Source organism: Ixodes scapularis, unplaced genomic scaffold, assembly GCF_016920785.2.
Source record: "Ixodes scapularis isolate PalLabHiFi unplaced genomic scaffold, ASM1692078v2 PGA_scaffold0__279_contigs__length_252992795, whole genome shotgun sequence".
NCBI lineage: Eukaryota > Metazoa > Arthropoda > Arachnida > Ixodida > Ixodidae > Ixodes > Ixodes scapularis.
The window spans coordinates 114073669-114094852 of NW_024609835.1; the positions used below are offsets into that span (position 1 = coordinate 114073669).

The 21184-nt window shown below is 45.2% G+C and overlaps 1 protein-coding gene and 1 non-coding gene across 3 annotated transcripts in view; one reads left to right on the plus strand and one right to left on the minus strand.

The window, feature by feature from the left end:
- LOC8041781 (WD repeat-containing protein 7) overlaps nucleotides 1-15761 on the minus strand; it is a 102835-nt gene extending 87074 nt beyond the window's left edge. Inside the window, exons 1-6 of one of the 2 annotated variants that reach the window (XM_029990742.4) lie at nucleotides 15665-15761; nucleotides 13049-13246; nucleotides 9086-9192; nucleotides 2756-2834; nucleotides 1606-1774; nucleotides 349-419 (exon numbers count right to left, since the gene is read on the minus strand). In XM_029990742.4, the coding sequence (XP_029846602.3) occupies nucleotides 349-419; nucleotides 1606-1774; nucleotides 2756-2834; nucleotides 9086-9192; nucleotides 13049-13210 (588 nt within the window). In that variant the 5' untranslated portion in view covers nucleotides 13211-13246; nucleotides 15665-15761. The remainder of the gene's footprint in view (nucleotides 1-348; nucleotides 420-1605; nucleotides 1775-2755; nucleotides 2835-9085; nucleotides 9193-13048; nucleotides 13247-15664) is intronic. The other variant, XM_029990754.4, reaches the window with a different exon arrangement.
- On the plus strand, nucleotides 6097-6178 carry Trnaf-aaa. The gene has a single exon. It is a non-coding gene; the product is annotated as a tRNA-Phe (tRNA).
- Nucleotides 15762-21184: the final 5423 nt, after the last annotated feature.

Sequence of the window (21184 nt, forward strand, 5' to 3'; positions counted from 1 at the left end):
GTTTATTATTATTGTTTCGTAATCTAGGAATGTGCGATTTCATCCACATTTGGCTGAAACCTTGTATTAAGTTGTATTTGCTTACACTAGTAAAATTAAAAAAGCTATTTTCGTGCAATTTGCATCGAGATGCAAATCTATTTTAATTCAAACGGGAGCCAAAACAGTGAGTGGCATTTGCACAACTTTACTTAATAGATGTGGAAGCTCCCATATAGCACACCTGATATGGAAAGTAAACTTGATTTCTAAGATCTCACCAGCGTGAACACAATAGAAACTAACTGGGTGCTATGCACACCGAGTAGGTGCACCCAAGCCTGGGCGGAGGGCAGGGGTTGCACATACCTTGAGATCTTCAGGAGACAGCATCCACACCTTGGTTAAGCCAGAGGATGACAGAGCAACAATGATGTCCTCTGCACAGGGTTAAGCAAAGAAAGAATGCTCCGCATCATTGCGAGAAAAAAAAAGAGGAGCCTAATGTACACGATCAGATTCTATTTCGTTTTCGTCACCTACTCATGTTGTTTTATAAGTGCGTCTAATATTTTTTGGCAGGGTCAAACAAAATTTTGAGTCTTCCAAGTTGCACCAGTCGTTCTTCATTGCAAAAAAAGCTAGAAGGGAAGTATGAAAAACCATAAATTCCAGCCTGAAGCCTTTGTGCATTCTGCATATGCTTAGAAGAACAGGAAATGCAAGACTTGTACGTTCGTGTAGACAACTGCAATGCCATTTTTTTTTGTCCATCGTGAAATACTAGTTCAAGGAGTGAAGAGAAAACAGGGGTCCCTCAATGACATTCCAGGCCTCGAAAAAGGACACTCTGCCGAAGTACACCACAGCGATTCTTAGGCTAATATTGACCCTCCCAACACAAACGAAAACAGGCAAAACAATAATTCTGTGCGGCAGTATTCATTCACTTGTACAGTAAGCTCGCGATATTTCAAACTTTAATATTTCATACTTCTGGTTAATCCAAACAAATTTTAAAAATTTGATTGTCCCGCTATGTTTTCAATCTATTCATAAGCCGCTTAATTTAAATAGCATTTTCGTGTAATTCATACTTTTTGTTTTCGCGACCCCTTTGAGCGCGCTTCTTGCCGAGCACCGGTGCACTGCGGAGAAGCGACACCCGCAAAGCTTGCTTTTGCAGGTGTTGCTTCTCCGCAGTGCACTAATGTTCGGTAAGAAACATGCTCAACGGGGCCAAAGCAGAGGGCGCACTGCTTTGGTCACCCCCGAGGGAGAGAAAAACAGCTGTTGGCTCCAGGTCAGCTCTTCCTTTCGTCCAATGGAGTCTCTTGGTTTTAGCCACCATTGGGGGCGTGTCCCTCCACACTACTGGCTTCACCTCTGGTAGTATCACGTCTACACCAGAAGCTTCCCACCTCCGCGCTGACATGCAACCAAAAACTCGGTTACGCGGCACTTTCGCCGCAATAAGCCTCCATCGGATCAAGGGGGAGCTCGGTGCTCGGGCGGAACATGTGCTGGCGGAGCACGCCGCATGGCAATGAGCACTCGCCGGAGGCAGAGCTCTCGTCGCACCTTGAACCCGTCGGCGACTAAAGAGGGGTGCAGTGTGGTGCATACCGCTTCGCTTGGGGGTCCGGATGACGTGCATGGCGCTGATCCAATCTGAGGTGGCTCTCGACACCAGCGAAAAGGCCACCGTCAGGGTCATGGTGTCCAAGACCACCACATCCGCATAGTAGCCGTTGCAGAACAGATGAGAGACGTCCCCTCCGCACAGCATGTGCGACTGCGGGGAACAGGTAGAATGATTTCCTGTCGTTCTCGGCACGTTTGTGCGGGTCATCAGAAGAGACCATGGGCCAACTTTCGTTAGTCCGAGACAGGGTAAGGACGGGAGGGCGACTTTTTCGAATGACAGGCCTCCAGCATGCGCTCGATGCGCTTAGAGCTCGCGGGATGCTGAAGCGTGATCAAAGGAAAAAAGCCCGAGGCAGGATGATCGAAAGACCTCCCTGCAGTTCTCGTCCTGTCGGCGACCGTAGTTCGTCGTTTCGCCCCGTTGATGAGACCTTAGAGGTCTCATCTACGGGGCGACATGCACTTATGTCAATACATGTTAGACATGCACTTATGTCAATACAAGCACCCAATTACTTTTTTTTTTTTTTTTTTTAATATCTAAAAAGTGAGCAAATTACCTATCGAGCATCCACCCCGACTCGTGAGCCTACCCAGCTGACCGAGACACTCCCCTTGACGGCCACTTTAACCAAGCACCCCAATGCAAAGCGTGAAGCTCACTCTATCATGCGTCCCTTCTGCATTTTTTTTCTTCAGGACCTAACAACAGAAGCCTACTGCTAGTTTTTAGAGATTACATACCTCCAAACTTTTGGTGGGTGCTTGGTTAGTATATTACAACAATGTCCAGCTACTCCGTGGAAAATATTGCGGGGTATTTTCATAATTTTACAATGCCTTTAGAGAGGAAATAATCGGAAATATGCGGATGAATGACCCGCTAACCACCGCTATGTGGTGCAGTGGTTAGCATCTCCGACCGAAGACTGGGGGATACGGAGCTTGAATTCCGGTACTGCCAAGGTCTTCGTCTTTCAGCGGCCTCGTAACAATAATTCCATTTGATCGGTACAGTTCATTCGTCCGCATATTTTCGATTACTTACTCCGTAGAAACAATTGCAATGATGTTTCGCTTGGTGTGCAAAATGGTCACATTGTTCAGTGTCCGTGTGAGTGGCGCTTACCTGCATATAGGTGTGCACGTACGGCAGCTTGGTACTCTCTAGGCAGCGTCCGTCTGTTAGATCCCACAGGGACATCTCCCTAAAGTGAACAACACCCAACAAAGGGACCAGATCAGGTTTGGTGCTTCAGATCAGCAAGCTGGCTCAGCGAGAACGGCAAACCAACACATTGCAGAGTAAGGTGGCTAGATCAAAGATGTTGGCATGCACGTTCCTGTACACATCCATGGGAGAAAGCGTGTCATACGTGACATGCTTGGATGTGTGACATACAAGGATCACATGCTTTGTGTGTGACATGCCTTCACATCTGACGTGCAAGAATCACAAGATTAATAAAGGTGTGTGAATATCAAACAAGCGACTGAAGACCGAGTATGAATATTAATACTTGGCTGCAAATCAAACAAAATAATTTCGCATATGAATTCGTTACACAGTATGTAGGGGTCTGCGAATATTGAAATTTTCGAATGCCGCATTTAGTAACATAATAACCACTTTTTTCCTCAAAATATTGTCACATAATTGGGGAATCCGACAACGTTCGACCAGAGAAAAATTGGTGACTCCCTCGCCGGGGGTAGTTTTTTTTGCCCGATCCCCCAAAGGTCATCTTGGTGATATCCCACACTGCCTGGTGTTAGTTAGGGGGGGAAAATCGGCAGGCGGGAGGAATCCTATGTTTGCCTTTTTAGACTTAGGCTAGGTGGCGCAAGCAACCACTCGTTACAAAGGGTATACTATAGCCATTAACATCCATCCATCCATTCGCCATTCTGTTTACCGTATCACGTAAATTCTCTCACGTTTACGGATTCGTGTCTCCCGTTAAGATGGAACAACAAAGCAAAAATTCCACTAGGAGACTTTATTTAAATGAAGCATCATCACGCTGGCGGGGAACGATAACAAAATAGCAGCACTATGTGGCCTTGCAAACCCAGCAACCCGACGAGCTCGCGAAGTGTTGTGTTGGAGAACGACCCTCCCAGAGGCGATGGTCGCACACTCGTACAAGCGCAAAAAGCGCAGCACCTCAAACGCTTTAGACGAAAGCAAGTATTGCCTCTGTGGACAGCAAAAAACCATCATCAAGCTTCGACAACGGCGACGATTAGTGCACGGTATTTATTGGTGTGCATTTCATGAAATCTGTTCTATGAGGTATATGTTCAATCTTGATTATTTTACCTGTGCAGTAGAATATTGGCAGCAATTTACTTTCTGAATACCTGAGAGCTAAATCTGCCTACGCGTTAGATTGGGAGGCACGTTAGATCGTGCAAACACGGTAGTTCTATGCATAATGTAAACGGCAAGGGTTTATAGAAAAATGGCTACAATATCCGCAATTTTAGGCAACTAAACGCGGATTTTAAGGAAGCTCTGAATGTTCAGGGCATGTCCTGCATGCAGATTATTCGTTATTTGCCCAAATATTCATACATTGCCTGAATATTTGGCCATTAATGAATATTCTGGAATTTCCGAATGCAATTTTTGAATCAAATACGAATGAAATAAGAAAAATATTCTATTTGTATTAGAAATGTTGAATATTCGCACACCTCTTATATTATGTGAACTGACACAGAAACCAACAAATCACAGCTAGAATTGTTTTTTTGGCAAACATACCTATGAAAAGGAACAGCTTAAAAACATTTCCACGTCTTGTGTTGAATTAAAAAAAAAAAAACTGTTCCCGACGAGATGAGTTGGGTAAAACATAATGTAACATGGCAAGCAAAGAAATGACTGCACTCTTTGTTTGAATATACAATGAAATTCTTTTTCCAACATTTCTTAAAATTAGGGGTCAATATTGTAACCAAAAAAGATTGAATTACAATAAAATAAACAAAATTTTTGATCTCATTGAACCAAACAAGACACCCTGCCACGTCAGCCGCTTCTCCGAGCAAGCCAGTGCAAAGCAGCGAATCTTGACGCACATACACTGGTGCAAAACGGTGACGCCTGACACAAAAGCACAAGTATGATGCGATCAAGTTTGACGCAAAAAAATCGAGGAATTCCGAAGACGTTATTTGCAATCTTCGAATATTTGAAAAACTCGAATGCCTCATACAGTTAAAGGGGTGCTGCTAATTGAATCAAATAGCCAGTGTTGAGAAATACTTTAAGTACAACTTCAAGTAGGTTAAAAAAAAAACTTGTAGTACTTTAGTTGAAGTACACTCTCCGAGTATGTACAGTTGGTAGCAAAAGCTTGCAAGGTACAAGAGCGCCAGCCAAAATGACTGGCTGCGCCTTCTGACGGCGTGCGCCGCTCTCAAGACTCGAGCTTTGAGAATGCACTTCTTGTTGTGTTTGCAGTCATGTCTTCACTCGCTTCTGTCCGACGCACAAGGAATAGCCGGAACCGGCGCAAGGTGTCGCCCTGTGAGTCGTCATGCAGTGCGTCTGCCTCAGCCACCGTGATGGGTGACGGTGCTCGAATGCTTCAGATAACATTTTGCGGCACCTTGTGCCAGTCCTTGTTATCTCGTGTGCGTCATACAAAAGCAACGGAAGCAGGCGAAAAAAAAAAATGTATGCAAACATGATAGCAAGCTTTTGAGCAAAGCGCGAGCCTTGGAAGCGGCAACGCAGCAACAGAATGTGCAGCCAGTCATTTCGGCTGGCGCTCCCATGCCCCGCAAACTTTTGCTGCTGTCCATACGTACTTGTACCTTACTTAAAGCATTTTTCTGGTACTTTCCAAGCAAAGTTAATCTTCCGACTTCAAAGTATGTTCCACAAATTCTGCCTTTTTAAATTTGTATCATAAAATGATGCTTCGTCAGCCTCTAACAAAAAAATGACCGCATCTCCACATGGTGAATGATGTTGATTGGGGAGAAGCTCTGGTGATGCTGATGATACTGATTTTATTGTTCATAGGTAGTGCCGACGGTGCTGATTTTTTTTTTTATTGCTCATAGGTAGTGCTGAGTTCCGGGTTGCATCTCGACTTCATTATTAGTACTGCTTTATGGTCGGTGAAATGCAGAGGCAGTGGTTCTCTGGCGGATCAGCTTAAATCCGCTAGAAGCCGTAGGAATGCATTTCCACCGCTTAAGTCAATGGTCTATGTCAGAAAGAGAATGTGTGGTATGGAACATGGTTATATACGCATTTGAGCATCTGACTGCAGCACCCTCTCGTCTATAAACGTTGAGCCAATGCATGCAAAGTTTAACGCAATTATATACGCATTTGACCTCAGCACCCTCTCCTGTATAGACGTTGAGCGGCTACATGCAACGTTTCATCCATGACAGAAACCCCAGCTCTTGAGTTACTACCACATCTCAGAGCCCCCTACTCGTCCCACATTCGTGGTCGAGTGGTTAAGGCAATGGACTAAAAATTCATTGGGGTCTCCCCGCACAGGTTCAAATCCTGTCGACTGCGCAAACATTTTTTTTTTTTAAGAAGACAGGTGAGATGGCAGCCGATGTGAGCCCGGACGCCGGACAGGGCTAAACCCTAAGGATATTCACCCCTAAAATAGTGTGTTGTCATGTGAAAACATGCTATCACCTTTCGAGATGTCATTCGGTCATTTCTCTGAGTGTAGTAATGGTGACTATAAGACATACAAATAAGTGCGTTATAAGTTGATTGTTTGAGGTAGTTTATAGGTGAGAATAAAACAACTACTCTGTGACCACTTGGCATTATCCAATATTCGCCGCCATTTCCGGAAACAACTAATGCACCCCGAATTACCCCCAAGGCAATGCATACGTTTAAAAAAAGACTGTATAGGGAATGAAAGGGCGTCATAAAAAATTGTGTTAAAAAGTACATGTAATTTGCTTTGAAAGTACATTGAACTTATTTTACCTCACTTCAAGTACATTGCACTTGGTGTACTTATATACTACTTTACTTGACGTACACAACCTTTTATTTACTTTGTACTTCAAGTACCTTTTCGACATACTTTACCGAGCACTGCAAATAGCAAGCATTATTTGCAAATTGATCTGTTTTTAGTATTTACACTCCTCGATAAATAACACATGCATGACAAGTGCATCATTTTGTGTCTACCGAATGTATTCTGGTCACATAATCACAACAGCTCAAATACATTCACCGTTACAATGGGCCTAGTAAGCAACATCCAGCAGTGAGCAAGGTGGAAGGTTTGGAATTACTTAAAGCAAAAGTAAAAAGTACCACGTACCACTGGACTAATCAGGCATCACAAATGTAAAGCACAACAAGTGGGTCGTAACCAAGAAAAGAGCAGGTTTTGACAACTTGCTTAAATTAACGATGACACCATGGCTGTGTGACACCACTACCGCACATGGCCATGGTGTCACCGGTTCAGCCTGGCCATAGCGTATATGGCTTTCGCACCATGCACATAAAATGGCACACTCAGCCATCATGTTCCCAATTTTACGGCTAGCAGTAGTCTAAACAAACAAATGCATTTGCGTTCATAAAACATTTGCTGATCCCAGCTGGTATCAGGGTCAGAAGAGACAACCGCCTGACCTACCAAAATGTCTTTTGCAAATATATCAACAGGCCATGTGTAAAGCACCCAATGAACAACAAGAACATCCCATGCACTCTCCGTTGCCTCCGCAGCACCCACTATTGCCATGTGACAGAGAGCAAGAGGAAAAGAGGGTAGTGCAGTTGCTTGCCAGCCTTCGCCCGCTCGCCTGCATTACCTTCCATCATCACCGTCGTCTACTACAAAGATGATTTTGGGGTTAATGGCGCAAGAGCTACGAGGCCATCTGCGCCAAACTAATTAAACATTCAATATACTTTGGGAAGGGTGTCACAAAAGCGTAACCCGAAGCTTGGTGAGGCTAGAGTTGGTGTAAAAGGCCAATTCTCGTAAGACCGACGTCTGCTACGGCCGGTTCTATACACAAACTCATCTCTGTTATGTCGCGGCGCAGTGGTGGCGCATCAAACACACTTTCGGTCTGGGGCTGTGGGCGGATGTCCCCATGTGAGACGTGTATTCCTGCGTTGTTTTGAAAGGAACCAGACAAAAACCTGCCTTCTCGTCAAAATGCAGTGACTGGGGCTGTACCAAAACAGTCAAGAAAAGTTTGAAGGTCAGTTTTCATGCGCTCGGTTCGTCCGAGAACGTGGAAATGTGCCAGAGGAAGGGAAAAGCAGACGCCGTCAGACCACGATTGCTTGGGTAGGAAGCACTTTAGGTTGAATTCACGGATACTTGTGGGCATCAGATTTGTTTGTTTTGTTCCAACATGAACGCCGGAAAACTGTCAAGTTGTACGGACCACCTGCGGACCACGTTCAGTGCACCTTCAAGTTCAAACGGCAGCCTGATCGTCCGAACTGTCGTCTGCTTTTTCAAACGTTTCTGCTTGTCATCTGCTCTTTTAGACGACACTGGCCCGTAGACCAAATGTTCGCCCGGCACTTGCGATAAAAAGTAAGTGCAGGCCTTAAAAGACTTTAATTTGAAGGTTGGTAGGCATGCTCGATGTAAACAGTAGATACAAGAAGATGCTGATCATTGTTACCAGTGGCCATCACCGACTTGTTATGCCCAATTCACTTGGTCCGATTCTGCTTGCGATTTTGAGTATTGACGTCGACCATCTGAGCTACGGTTCACGCTTTTGCAGCCCGAGCGACGTAGCGACTTAAAATTGCGAGCGAAATCTCATCATGCAAATCAGGCTTTAACGTCCATTCTGCGGCGTCCACGGGGAATGAATCGCCTCAGGTCACATTATTCACGAAAAATTCTGCGGTGTAACGAGCCTCGGTAATTTCGTTGAGGCCGCTCAAGCAGTCAGAAATCGCCAGGAAGACAAAGAATCAACAATTCTAACGCGAAAAAGGGCAGGGGAACTCACACCGACGCCGACAACATCGCATTTCTATAATTTGTTTATGGGCGACAGCTAGCTTCTTGCCCACACTCCATTGCGCATGTGCGGTGCTGGTGACGTCCGCTAGGGGTGCTCCGGTTTGTTTGTAAACATGAGTTGGTGTATACAGTCAGTTATCGATATTCCTTTTGCCACCACGCATGCCATTACACTCTTTGCAAAAAAGCTAGTTATTAAGATATTGCAAATATAAAACGTGGTTATAACATCATTTAGTACATTCAGCAGCCTATGGATTAAGCTTTTTATTAGAAAGTCTGCAACACTGGTAAAACAATATCTATCAGCAATTCAAACATCATTTAGCTGCATCAAAGCTCTGTGGACCATATTTCTTGAAAAGAGGGTGGCAAGGCAATCTATTTAAGCAAAATTAATAGAGGGAACTGTAAGGTAGAAAGGTATTTTTCTGTACCCAGCTTCTGAAGAGCTGACCAGCAGGGAGCCATCTCCGGTGGGCGACGCACTGGCAAGGCACAGCACGGGACCTGTGTGCCCAAACAGCATGCTGCGGGGCACCACCTGCAACATTCAAACCAGCAAAGTGATGACTCCCTCGAAGAACATTCTGATCAATGCCTCTAACAAAATCGACATCCCACTCTGTCTTGTGTCCAGCACTGCCCAAAAGATTGCCTGGTTTAGATATTTTGCAATGAAGGCGCAACCAAACTTGACGGTTTTTTATAAACGAGAACGAAGGGCACCTGGCACGCTCCGACGGAGGACCGAGGATTTACTTCGACCACGTGGGGAATCTTTTAATGTGCAACCGAAATCTCGATTTTACGGCGCCTTCCCTGCAACTAGCCTCCATCAGACTGCGGGCACCTCAATCGAGTTTTGAACCTGTCACCCCAAAATTCGCATGCCGGTGCTTTACCACGGAACCGACGAGGCAGCCCAATTTATTAAACGGGCAGCACTTGCTATAGGAATGATGTGCAATGTGACACGTGATGAAGGAACTGTGAATGTATAAAGGACATCCCTTCTGTTTTACTTATGCACCTCTTCCTTGAGGGCTTTGTGTCATTTCCTCTGAAATGCTTCCACGCATACAATTGGACTGTGAAATGCCTCCATGCCTACTAGATTCTACTAAAAGCAGATCCTACCCCTCTGGGCAGTGCCTGTTCCTATGCAGCAGAGGGGGTGTGTATTAGTGCGCTGCTAGCAGGATAGCACATTGCTAACGTGTCAGCGCACTGCTAACCACATGCTCTCGTGTGTCCAAAGCATGCAAGAAAGAAACGACTTTGTGCTAATGGCTTTCTGAGAAGCACATACATTGAAGTCGATTAAAGTATGTTTTGTGTATGGCTATAAATAACTACAAAAAAAAATCTCAAATGGTGAACACATTTTGTAACTGTGAAAGTAAAGGTTTCATAAAAAGTCAACCTATCAAATTTACTAAAAGCGCTGGATCTGTATCAATTTAGTTTCTGGCTCATTACAATTCCTGCAAGCTGTTCTCTGCTGCAAAACCTAAGGGAAGTACAGTAATGAAGAAAGATAAGAAACTGCACTAGACATGCTTGATGAAAAAATAAATTTCCCCTGCTATGGCACCCTCCGTTCTAATCAATCCAAAAAGGTTGAAAAAAAAAATTGTCGATTTTTTTACTTATAGCTATTCAAATTCTTAACGAGTGTCACTAGTGATATGATGCAAAAATGCATTCCATTAAGTGCATCAATTTCAAACCGGTAATTCCTTCTCCATACTATTTTGCTGGACAGCAAGTCACCAAAGAGAGCCCTGTAGCTAATAAGCACCACAACTCTGAACACCGAGAACGTACGGCAACTTCACCATTCTAAAAACTGGTTACCGTGTGTGCCCAGCGACCACGCACGTGTCACTTGTTAAGAAGCAGAGTACTTGTCTTTACGTAGCCTACCAAAATACTTGTTTGACTGACTATATAGAAATCTTATGCAGAATACATTTCACGACATCAAATGCATCGCGCTCGGCAAGAAGTAGCGAGGAATGAGTTTCGTAACAATTGTGATGAGGGGAAATGGCATGATACGCAAGGGAAGTACGATAGGCCAGAAAAGAAGGTTGGCCCAACGTGCTCGCAGCTGGGAAGGAGAAGATTTTCCACATGACATTGTTGCCCCCCGTTGGACGCGCTGGGAATGAGAAAAATTTAATAAACCCAAATCTGACCGATCCGGCAAAACTTGTTTGCGTGAAGCCGAAGCTACAATTGAGGCAAGGGTCCGATTTTGGGCCTTGGTGAGAGTGAGTTTCTTTCTTGGCTGCTTATTGGACATGCGCTGCACCTTTTCGCTGGACGAGCATTGTTGAATCAGAAATATTTTATGCTTTTGTGAGTAAACGATCAGGCAGTACTTTAGTGAAAACTCCATAACAACAGACAGACGTCAAGAGGAGTCTCGCAGTAATCTGCTTGTCAGGAGTGCTCCTTTATCCACAGGTAGATTTCAGCTTCTGTACGCCAGCAGAAGAACTGATTTGCAAAAGAAGCATAAGTTGTCGGTCCCTTTAAATGTGAAACAGTAATGATTCCAATAACAGACTTTGTCAGATATCACCTTGCCACGGAGCCCAGTCTGAATGAGACAGTCACCAGTTCTCGGTCCTGTTAAAGATAAGCTGAAGATGTTTTTCGTTTTATTTTTGTCAGCAAACGTTTTCTAGCAAACTAACCCCCTTTTTCGCACACATGAGTAGATTAACCATGACAAACCATCTGCCAGTGATGTTTTATCTTGTTCAGGGACAGCCAAATTAGATATCACGGCGACCAAAATCGGAACCCTGGGGTCTGAGTTTGGTCACTGCGAGAGCTAGATCTAGTTTGCCTTTTGCAAAACGAGCAAAGATAGCATTCAGACGATTTGTCTGTTATTGTGAGAGAAGAACGCAATTCATCTGCTACAAAGCATCATTCACAGACGGAAAATGAAACAAGAAAACGCCGTGTGCTATGTAAGAGATCAGAAGGAAAGTTGATCATCTGCTACGCACCGAGCACAGCAACAAAGTGAGATTGGACGCAAGCTAATTTGTGACTGTCAGCTATTTTACATCGGAAGCCATTGACAACTTGCGCTTCGTTTACAAATCTCAAGTTGTTCTGCCACCGTACACAAGCCGAAATCGACCAGAGGATGAAAGAGTACCAAGGACGAGCACATTGGCGGCTAAAAGACTGTTCTCATTATTTGTGTGTTGGTGAGACAATCTCAAAAAATCTTTGACCGAATGTGGACTCGCGAAAGGGTAAAAAATCTCTCATTGGTCCATTATGCGCAAGCCGTAGCACCTCGTCCAATAAGCAATCAAGAACGCCCTCGTTTTCGCGGTGGCCAAAACTGGACCCCAGAAGAGACACCTAAGGGCCAGTTCACACACTTGCATTTGCTGATGACCGAGGTCGTGCCCTCTCTTACGATAGGAGAACAAACTAGCACGCAGGAGCCACCCATGAGGTGACCCTGGAACCGCTTTTCACTAGAGTGAAGGTTTTGCAGTATTTGTGAGATGAAATGTCCACTGATCTATAAGGAATGGTTGTTTATAACATTGTAACAAGTTTTTCAGCCTAAAAAAAAAAAAAGAATGACGTGTAAAACAATTTGGGCAGAACCAGCTATGTTGCCGTCTAATTAGGCGATTAGCTGCAGACATAACTGAAAGAGCCACGATCACGTCACGTGTCAATTTTGTGCTAGCAGGTAAACTGAATTTATGTGTAGGTTGCATGACATCAAGCCATGTGACATCATTATCCCAGCTAAATCTAGTGGGGAAACTGAATTTCTGTTGAGGTCACATTGACGTCAAGTCACGTGACGTCACTTTTCCCACTAAATTTAGCGGAGAAACTGAATTGGTGTTAAAATCATGTGACTTCAATTTTCCTGTCAAATCTAGTGGGGCAACTGAACTTGTGTATAAGTAACGTGACATCCTGTAACATCATTTTCCCTGCTAAACTTGGTGGAGAAACTGGATTGGTGTTGAGGTCATGTGACGTCAATTTTCCCGCCGAGTCTGGTCGGGAAACTGAATTTGTCATGAGGCACGTGACGTCAAGTCATGTGACGTCATTTTTCTCGCTGAATCGGGGAAAGAAAACAGCCAGAAGCATATACCTCAAAGTGGCGTGAAGATCCTAAAGCTAATCGCATTAAGAAATAGGAAACGTAAGGAAATGCCAAGTCTTCCACAACTACCCAATAGATGGCACCGGTGTTTCATCGTAAGGGACCCCAAGAGGTTTTAAGGCACTTGGTCATAAGCAGTTAAAAGTGTGTGAACCAGCCTTAAAACTTCTCTGGCTGCTGGTGTGTCACATCAATCGTTCCGACAGACTCTCCACAGCGAAAGGAGGACCTTTGTGCCGTCGACGATGTCCCAGACACAGATTTGCCCGTCGTTGCAGCCTGTGACAATCATCTTCTGATCCTTGGTGATGAAGACGGAGCACATGCAGTGGGTGGGTGCCACCTTGCCCCACAAGGTCATGGGCACCACCAGCTGGCTGGAGATGGTCATCCTGTCCCCTGGCCACTAGGCAGTCACGGAGGCAGTCTGCAACATGCAAACACAGACACCCTTTGGAATGCGTCCGGCTACAACCTTCGAGACGAGCAGAAACGGTCTGCATTCCGCAAGCGTGGGAATCTTTCGGAATATACCAGTTACGCCTTTCGCTCAGCGATAAACGTTGAAATGAATCAACATTTCAGCTAAAGAAACTACCTATATGGCGAGGAAGTACTCTGCTGGATATAATGAAACAAGCGATAGTGGCAGCTGACAAAGGTTTTGTTTCTTTGTTTTACGTATCAAGCATAATTAGATCTGACAAAGTGGAATTCGCATCGACTACTACACAAATTCCCAGGAATAGAAGATGGTAATTTTTGTGATTGGACACAACGTTCATTACTTATAATTAGGATTCCGCTTTTCCGAAATTTATTTTTCGTGAAATTGGAAGTTTTTTTTTTCAGTTTACTTTCGCTAAAAATTCAAAATTTATTCGAGCTTTTATTCCTCTTTTAAATTCCAATTTTTATTTCTAATTTTAAAGACTAATTTTATTGTTTTCAATGAAAAAAAAATGTTTGTACACAAACAGATTATTAATTTGTAAGACTCACCCGTATTGAATGATATTTCTGCGTCTGCATTTGGCATACCTTGCCATTGGCAGCAATAATTAACTGTCTCACAACCATGAGTGTACCAACCAAGGGGGGGGGGGGGTAAGGCATGTGCTTTGCACCCCCCCCCCCCCCCCAAAAAAAAAAAAACAGCCGCCACTGGGGAGGGCAAATACTGGCCGGCGGCGCCCAAGGGATACCAAGGGCGCCGCCCCGAGGGGGGGGGAGGGGGAGGGGTCTGGTTTCTTTTCTCACTCAAAAACAAGTTGGTACGCCGCTGCTCACGACAAATCTAAAGTATTGCTTCAATTAACATCAATACTTTATAGGTGGATGTAATTGGTGGGAAGCATGAAAGCTCCAACTGCCCTGTCCCCGCCCATGAAATCTACAAGTTTTTAGTTTTCATTGTTTTAGAAACACAATCCCTCCTCCCTCTAATTAAGTAGCAGAAATAGTATGTTCCAAACTGGAGACTGGAACAGTGCCTTTTGTACCCAGAAGTACAGGTACTTGTTGTTCTGAACATACCTTGAGGAGATGAAAAGTAAACCCGCTTGTCAATACAACATGTCAAAGGAAACTGAAGTGGCCACTCCTCAAAACCAATGAGCCTGTGCTCTCACAAAATTTATTCAGAAAACACCAAAAAAGTTGTAATGAAAGCTCTTATTCCCAACATAATAGTTTTAGTATGCTTCAAAACTGTGGAAAGTAGGGCGAGTTGGCAGTACATGTTAACGGTGAAGTAAATAGCGCTAAAAAAATGCAGAAGAAAATGAAGTACTACACACAGCGTTTTGAGTGTAGAATTCACCTTGTCCTTCGTTTTTGAGTGCTGTTAATTTCCCCGTTAACCCGGTTATTACGCTTATTTGAGCTGAATAACATATTTAGCTCAAAGAGCTGTGAACATACTTGAGGCCAATGTACCCCTTTTGAGACATTCTGATTCAAATGACTGAAAGGACTCTTGCTTTTTTAACACCTTCACTTTTTAATTTACTTTTGTCCCACATATTTTGCAGGCAGTCCTTGTCCAGTCCAGGGCATATCTGATTAATTACAACTTGGACACAAAACGAACAACATGAGTAGGACCAGCTTTGTCCGCGAGAAATAAACTGGCTCTCGAGACTGTTTTATCGAGGGCAGAGGGCGAAACCGTGAATGACCGCTGATGCTTGTCATAACCACTAGGGTACAAACAGAAAGTAAAAACATAAAATAGGATGCAATTTTGCTCTTATGAGGAAGGTCAAAGTCTAAACAAAAAAGAGGCTGTGGTCTAAATGATTATGATAAGGGGGCGGGGCTTTACTCTTACTCAAAATGTACAGCTCATATGTTTGGGCGTTGCTAAGCTCATTACTTAAAAACAAAAATAATAATACAAATAACACACAATCAAACCTTATAAAAAAATCAGGTATACCGCTACATAATCTGTCATGAGCAGCGCAGAGCCTCACGATTAAACATAAAACGCCTCACCGAGGAGCCACAAGGAAGGGGAAGACCTGCAGAGAGTAGGACTGTTTGTCGACAGGCAATTTATTTTTAAAGCGCGTAATATTCTAGAGATAATAAGCTCCGAAGAGGAGTAAGCGTAGGTCAAGCAAAACAGGACGCAAAATCTCGTGAAATAAAAAATAAACAACAAAATATAAGGGACTTGAAAATCGGCGTTCGAAAAGCCATTGCGGTTAGAACGCTCAGACTGGCGCGTTCGCGCAGAAATTACAGTTCGCCTGAAAAAGAGTTATAGTGCTAACTTCGGGATCACTGAGCCCTTAACCCCAAAATATACTGAACTGAAAGCAATTTGGAGGTTTCTCACCAGAGTAATACTTCGCAGATCATCACCGAGACGAAAGCCAGCACAAATACACGAAACCAACGAAAAGTGAAATGACTTGTTCTTTGTTGCCAACCCTAGACTTACGCTCATGCTATTGAGTTAAATTTGAACACATCTGTTCCTAAAATTTATGCGTTATAAATTGTGCAATTAGAAGCTTCTCTTACTAACCTACATAAAATATCAAATATTTAGCTGTAAAATTTGGTAACATAGATATCTATAATGAAACTATCAAAAACGAAACCATCTCGCATTCGCATATGCGACAGCAAAGTGCAGACAAAAAATAGAAAACAAAAATCTCGTTTTTTTTTTTTTTTTTTTCAAATTTCATGCCGTCACTAGCGTCTAAACGAAGAACTTCACTACTTGATTAAAAGTACAATGGTTGAGTCTATACTGTAATACTGCAGTATCCTCCTAAAAGTAAATCTTAGTTTTCTTTTTATTGCAATATCAAATTACGCTTTGCTGAGTTTAGCGGCCCGAATCAGGTGCCACAGTTTCATAACTAACCGGTTACCAAAAGCAGGCCCCATTTTCCCAGTGAAATTTTAAGAAATCCCTTATAAATTCTGAATAAGATAATGGTATTCTGAAACTGTGGCAGCTGGTTGGGGCCACTCGCGCTACATATGAGAGGAGGCTGAGCGTTCGGCAATGCCTAAATAATTTTTGCAATAAAAAAAAAAATAATAAAACGTATTTTTGATCTTTTATATGTATATGGTCATTCACACAGCACACTGGTCCAATGCTTGGGATTAAGGCCAAACGTAAAAGAAAGTCTTTCATTTGTGCTTACTAAAAAAAACAAAAAAACAACATTATTTTGAAATGTTGTGAATTGTGAAGTTTGTTATTTGAATTTTATTATTTGTGCGGCACTGGCATATATGCGTGCCAGGTAAAACCCGCATAATCACAGTGGTTTTGGATCCAGATGCAATATCCGGTGCTTTTGTTGTTTACTGAAGTTGAATAGATTGATTTAAAATATACCTACTGTACTTTGAAATGTCTCCTTTTTTTTTTTCCTCAGCGATTTTTCTGGGGTCGTCAGGAGGGTCAAGGACATCCAGTAATGTAACACTGTAGGATCAAAGGTGCTTCTCTATATGTTAAAACATTGGTTGCAACAATCCTCATTTGACCTTGCTAAATACGATCATATTAAAAGTAAAAAAAAAAAAAATAGACAGCTGTTAACAATTCTAACAACGTTGCTATATTTGTTTTTTTTTTTTTTTTTTTTTTTTTTGCCTTACACAATTTTTTTATTTACATGCAATCGCGGTGTTCTTTCGTTACAACACGAACTTCAAATGCAACAGAAAAGCTTTGATGACAAGGAAACGATCAAAACGGTGATGCGGATGGCGGGCCATATAGCACAAGTTATTTTGAGGGCACTTTTATGCGTCTATTTCTTTGATTGGCAATGTTTAGGCCGTACGAATTGAAGGTCGATTGATAGGATGACCCAGCCATTTCCGTATGCTTGACGTGACCACACTGACAGAGGCATAAGAAGTCGGGTGAGATTTGAGAAAACGTAAGCTGTTTGCATTGGTCAACGACAAGGCCGGAGGGCCAAATTAACTTACCCTCCAGCGCCACCTGAAGAGGCCAACGCCGGTCGCTGATTGGACACGAGCGCAGGGCAAACGCTGACGCAACCCTCGTGTCCAATCAGCGCCTTGCATTTTCCTCTTTTATATGTGACGTCATATCTCGGAGGTGCTGTCTCGTTGGGCTGCTCGACGCTGGGGAGAAGGAGTCATGGCTGAGTTAATAAAAGAAACAGAGAAAAGCGGACAACAGCATCGGTCATTCGTTCATCAAAATATTATTGTTTAACGCGCATAATGATCTACAAATTCAACGTGGTTTCTTTCGCTAATTCGTAGCCTCTGTCGTCCGCCGCGATTCCCGTATCGATGAGGTGCACCTGGACTGTTCCATCTTCCATGGCCAATGCCTGCGCTCAGAAACGGAACAAGAAGTAAATCGTTTCTGAGTCACAAAAATAGGAAATGGGCTTGGGCAAATCACGTTCCGGATTAAACTTACAAGAGCGGCGTCTGATGAGCCGACGGGAACAGGTGGACCGACCTCCATCGCCAGAACCCTAGAAAGAAGCCAAACTGGACCCTTACTCTTCTGTAGGTAAAACGAAATAATAAATTACTCGATTATGAAACGAATCTTATTATAATCCCAAGTGCAAGTGGTAATTACGCAGATGACGTATTTTGCTCCCACTTACTCATGAACCCACTTTGTGTCGATCTTAGTTTGTTTATTATTCCTCATAGTTCTTCAGTGTAGTTATAATTCGTTTATTCGTAACTTGATAAAGAAAAAAAAAAGAAAAGAAAAAGCTACGGCATTTTTGAGCAGGGTTAAAAAATTAAATCGTGATTTAAGTCGTAATCTAAATCCCACCGGTTTTAAAATGATGGCCAATCAAACCTTTGCCGCAAAAACGAATTCCTAAAATAGTTATCTTTTTATTTACGTTTGTTTATCATTTGATCATATCTACATGCATCTGTTTTGCATTAAAAAAAATCAAGAAAAAAAAAAGGATTTCTAGCGGGCTTAATTCGAAAGAAAAGTTGTTCTCTTATGAGCAAATCAAAGCATTGAGCTTTCTCTCTACCTTTTACTGCCTTTTGTCACTTAAATATTTTCCTATTGCAAGCATACCAGAACGCAGAGGAAAAGCAGATAAAACTTCTTTACTTACTAAAAAAAAAAGAAAAGGTGCTTTTTCTTTAGTATATATAAATTAAATAAACCTAACGTGCTTAATTTCACGAAAAAAAAAAAAAGGAATTGCTTCTTCCCCATTGTTTTTGAGCTAATCAGAGCAACGGAGGCGTAGCACGTGGCAAGAGCGTAACCCGAGCAGTAGAGGAGGAGGATGGAGTCCCCTCTTACCCTCAAACGTCGCTTTCGTTTCCCTCGGAGATTAGCCTGTCACTCAAAATTCGTACGGAAGGCGGCTTTCCTCTCTCTCCCGCCCGTGTTTCCGACAGCACTGCGCTCAAGATAGAGTGTAGTCAGGTGTCTCTCACCGACGTGCTGATTGGCTCGCTAGGGCCGTAGCTTCCGCCGTTTCAAAATTTTCGGGAGGTGGAGCGACGGAAAAAAAAGGGTGGGGGGGGGTATTTTTCCTCCTCCTCCCCCTCCCCCCGAAGAAGGTGGTGCGACGGGAAAGGGGGGCAGCTCCCCACGCCTGTTCCGACGCCACTGATGCCATCATCAAGCAAAGAATACAAGCGCAGGTATTTCTATTCCAGCCAGCGTTCAGCGTCGCTGACCTCTGTCGAGCTACGATATTTGTCCGATTCGTAATTCTATATGCGCGTTCATTGCTGTGTTCGCATGTTATGCACGCGCACTTGCAGGCTGGCCGCTATAGTACAGCTATGGGGACTCTTGGGGAGTATTCGCTGGACGCCATATTTGTGGATGCTGTTTAGAGCGCATGCTCAGAACGAGCTCACATCGATAGGCTGCTAAGACCGGCACTCTTGATGGTGCGGAATGCACGTTGCGAAAAAACTGTGGAAGCCGTTTACAACTCCCTGTAGCGCCGAATTGGAGCGCAGCTCTTGAGGAGGAGGAGGAGGGAAGAGTACTGAGGGGAGGGTAGACCCCTCTTCCTCCTTCTCCTCCTCCTCCCCTCATTCTTTAATATGCTCCGGGGGGGTCACCTGACCTTGGGGGGAGGGGGTCACGTGACCTCGGGGTGGGGGGGGGGGGGGGTGTCGCGTGACTTCAAGGGGGGGGGGGGGGGGGAGGGGGGTAACGTGACTTGGGGGGTCACGTGACCTTGGGAGGGGTCACGTGACCTCGGGGTGTCCTGCGGGTCACGTGACCTTGGGGTGACCTTGGTTACGCCGACGGCGACGCCGCTCAAGCCGGAAACGGGCGCCTAATGGTACGTTTACACTTGCGGATCCGCCAGCGAATCCGCCCAGCTCTTGCCGCTGGGGCGAAACGCTGGGAGGAAAACGCGGCTATTTCTGCCGCCGAACGAGGCGTTTCGCTGACCGGAAGTGGCATTCTTGCGCAGCGCGACGCTGCCTACGTCATGAGTAGTCGTTCTTCCGGGTGCTGCAACGCCCGGGATTGGCCGGGAGACAGTCGAGGTGGGAACTCCTCGCGCCTTCTCGTCTTATTTGACGGGATGTTACGAGAACGAGCGGGTTGCGTTTACATCTATTTCCTTCGAGCGGCGGCGGTGGCGCCGGCTGCGGCAGCTGTTCTCGTAACATCCAGTCAAAAAAGTGAAAGCCGTTTACAACTTCCTGTAACGCCGAATTGGAGCGCAGCTCTTGAGGAGGAGGAGTGGAGGGTATATTCCTCCTCCTCCCTCGTGATCATGCCTGCTAGTCCTCCTCCCCTCCTGCTCCCCCTCCCTCTCCTTTACCACCTCCTCGTCCTTCAAGCTCCTCCCCTCCCCTCGCCTCCGCCTCCTCGTGTCTCCTCCCCCCCTCCTCCACCTTCGTACTGCTTTCCTCCTCGCCGCTGAAGTCATGTGACCCCCTCCCCCCGAGGTCACGTGACCCCCCGAACCAGACAATGAGGGGAGGAGGAGGAGGGGGAGGAGGACAGAGGTCCGGGGGGTCACGTGACCTCGAGGGGACGGGATCACATGACCTTGGGCGGGCCGTCACGTGACTTCGACGGGGGGAGGGGAGTCACCCCCCGGGGTCACGTGACCTGGGCGGGGGAGGAGGGGGAGGAGAAGGAACGGAGGGGGAGGAGGAGGAGGGGGAGGGGCGACGCCGACGCCAACGCCGACGCCGCACAGGCTGGAAACGGGTCATGTGACCCCCTCCCCCCGAGGTCACGTGACCCGCCCGGACCATACTACACAATGAGGGGAGGAGGAGAAGGAGGGGGAGGAAGAGGAGGAGGAGGGGAGGAGGAGGGGGAGGAGGAGAGAAGGGGCGCGGTTACGCCGACGCCGACGCCGACGGCGACGGCGACGCCGCTCAGGCTGGAAACGGGCCCCTGAGAGCTGCGCTCTAAAATGACGAGAAGGCGCGAGAGTTCCCATCTCGGCTGTTTCTCCCGGGCGTTGCTGCTCCCGGAAGAACGCGTACTCATGACGTAGGCAGCGTCGCGCTGCGCAAGAATGTCACATCCGGTCAGCGAAACGCCTCGTTCGGCGACAGAAATAGATCCCGGACCTAAACGGCTCGCCGCCGCGTTTTCCGCCCAGCGTTTCGCTCCAGCGGCAAAAGCTGGGCGGATCCGCTGGCGGATCCGTGAGTGTAAACGTACCATACGAGCTGCGCTCTAGAAACTGTGAAAGCTCGCCGTCAGCATGCGCTCAGCATTCGCGCACACAGATATGGCCGCCAGTGAATACTCCCTATTCGCCTCGAGATTTGATCGACACGGCTCATGTGGTGAAAAACAGGACTACGCTTTGTTTTACACTTACTTGGAGCAAAACGAATACTACGCGCGTGA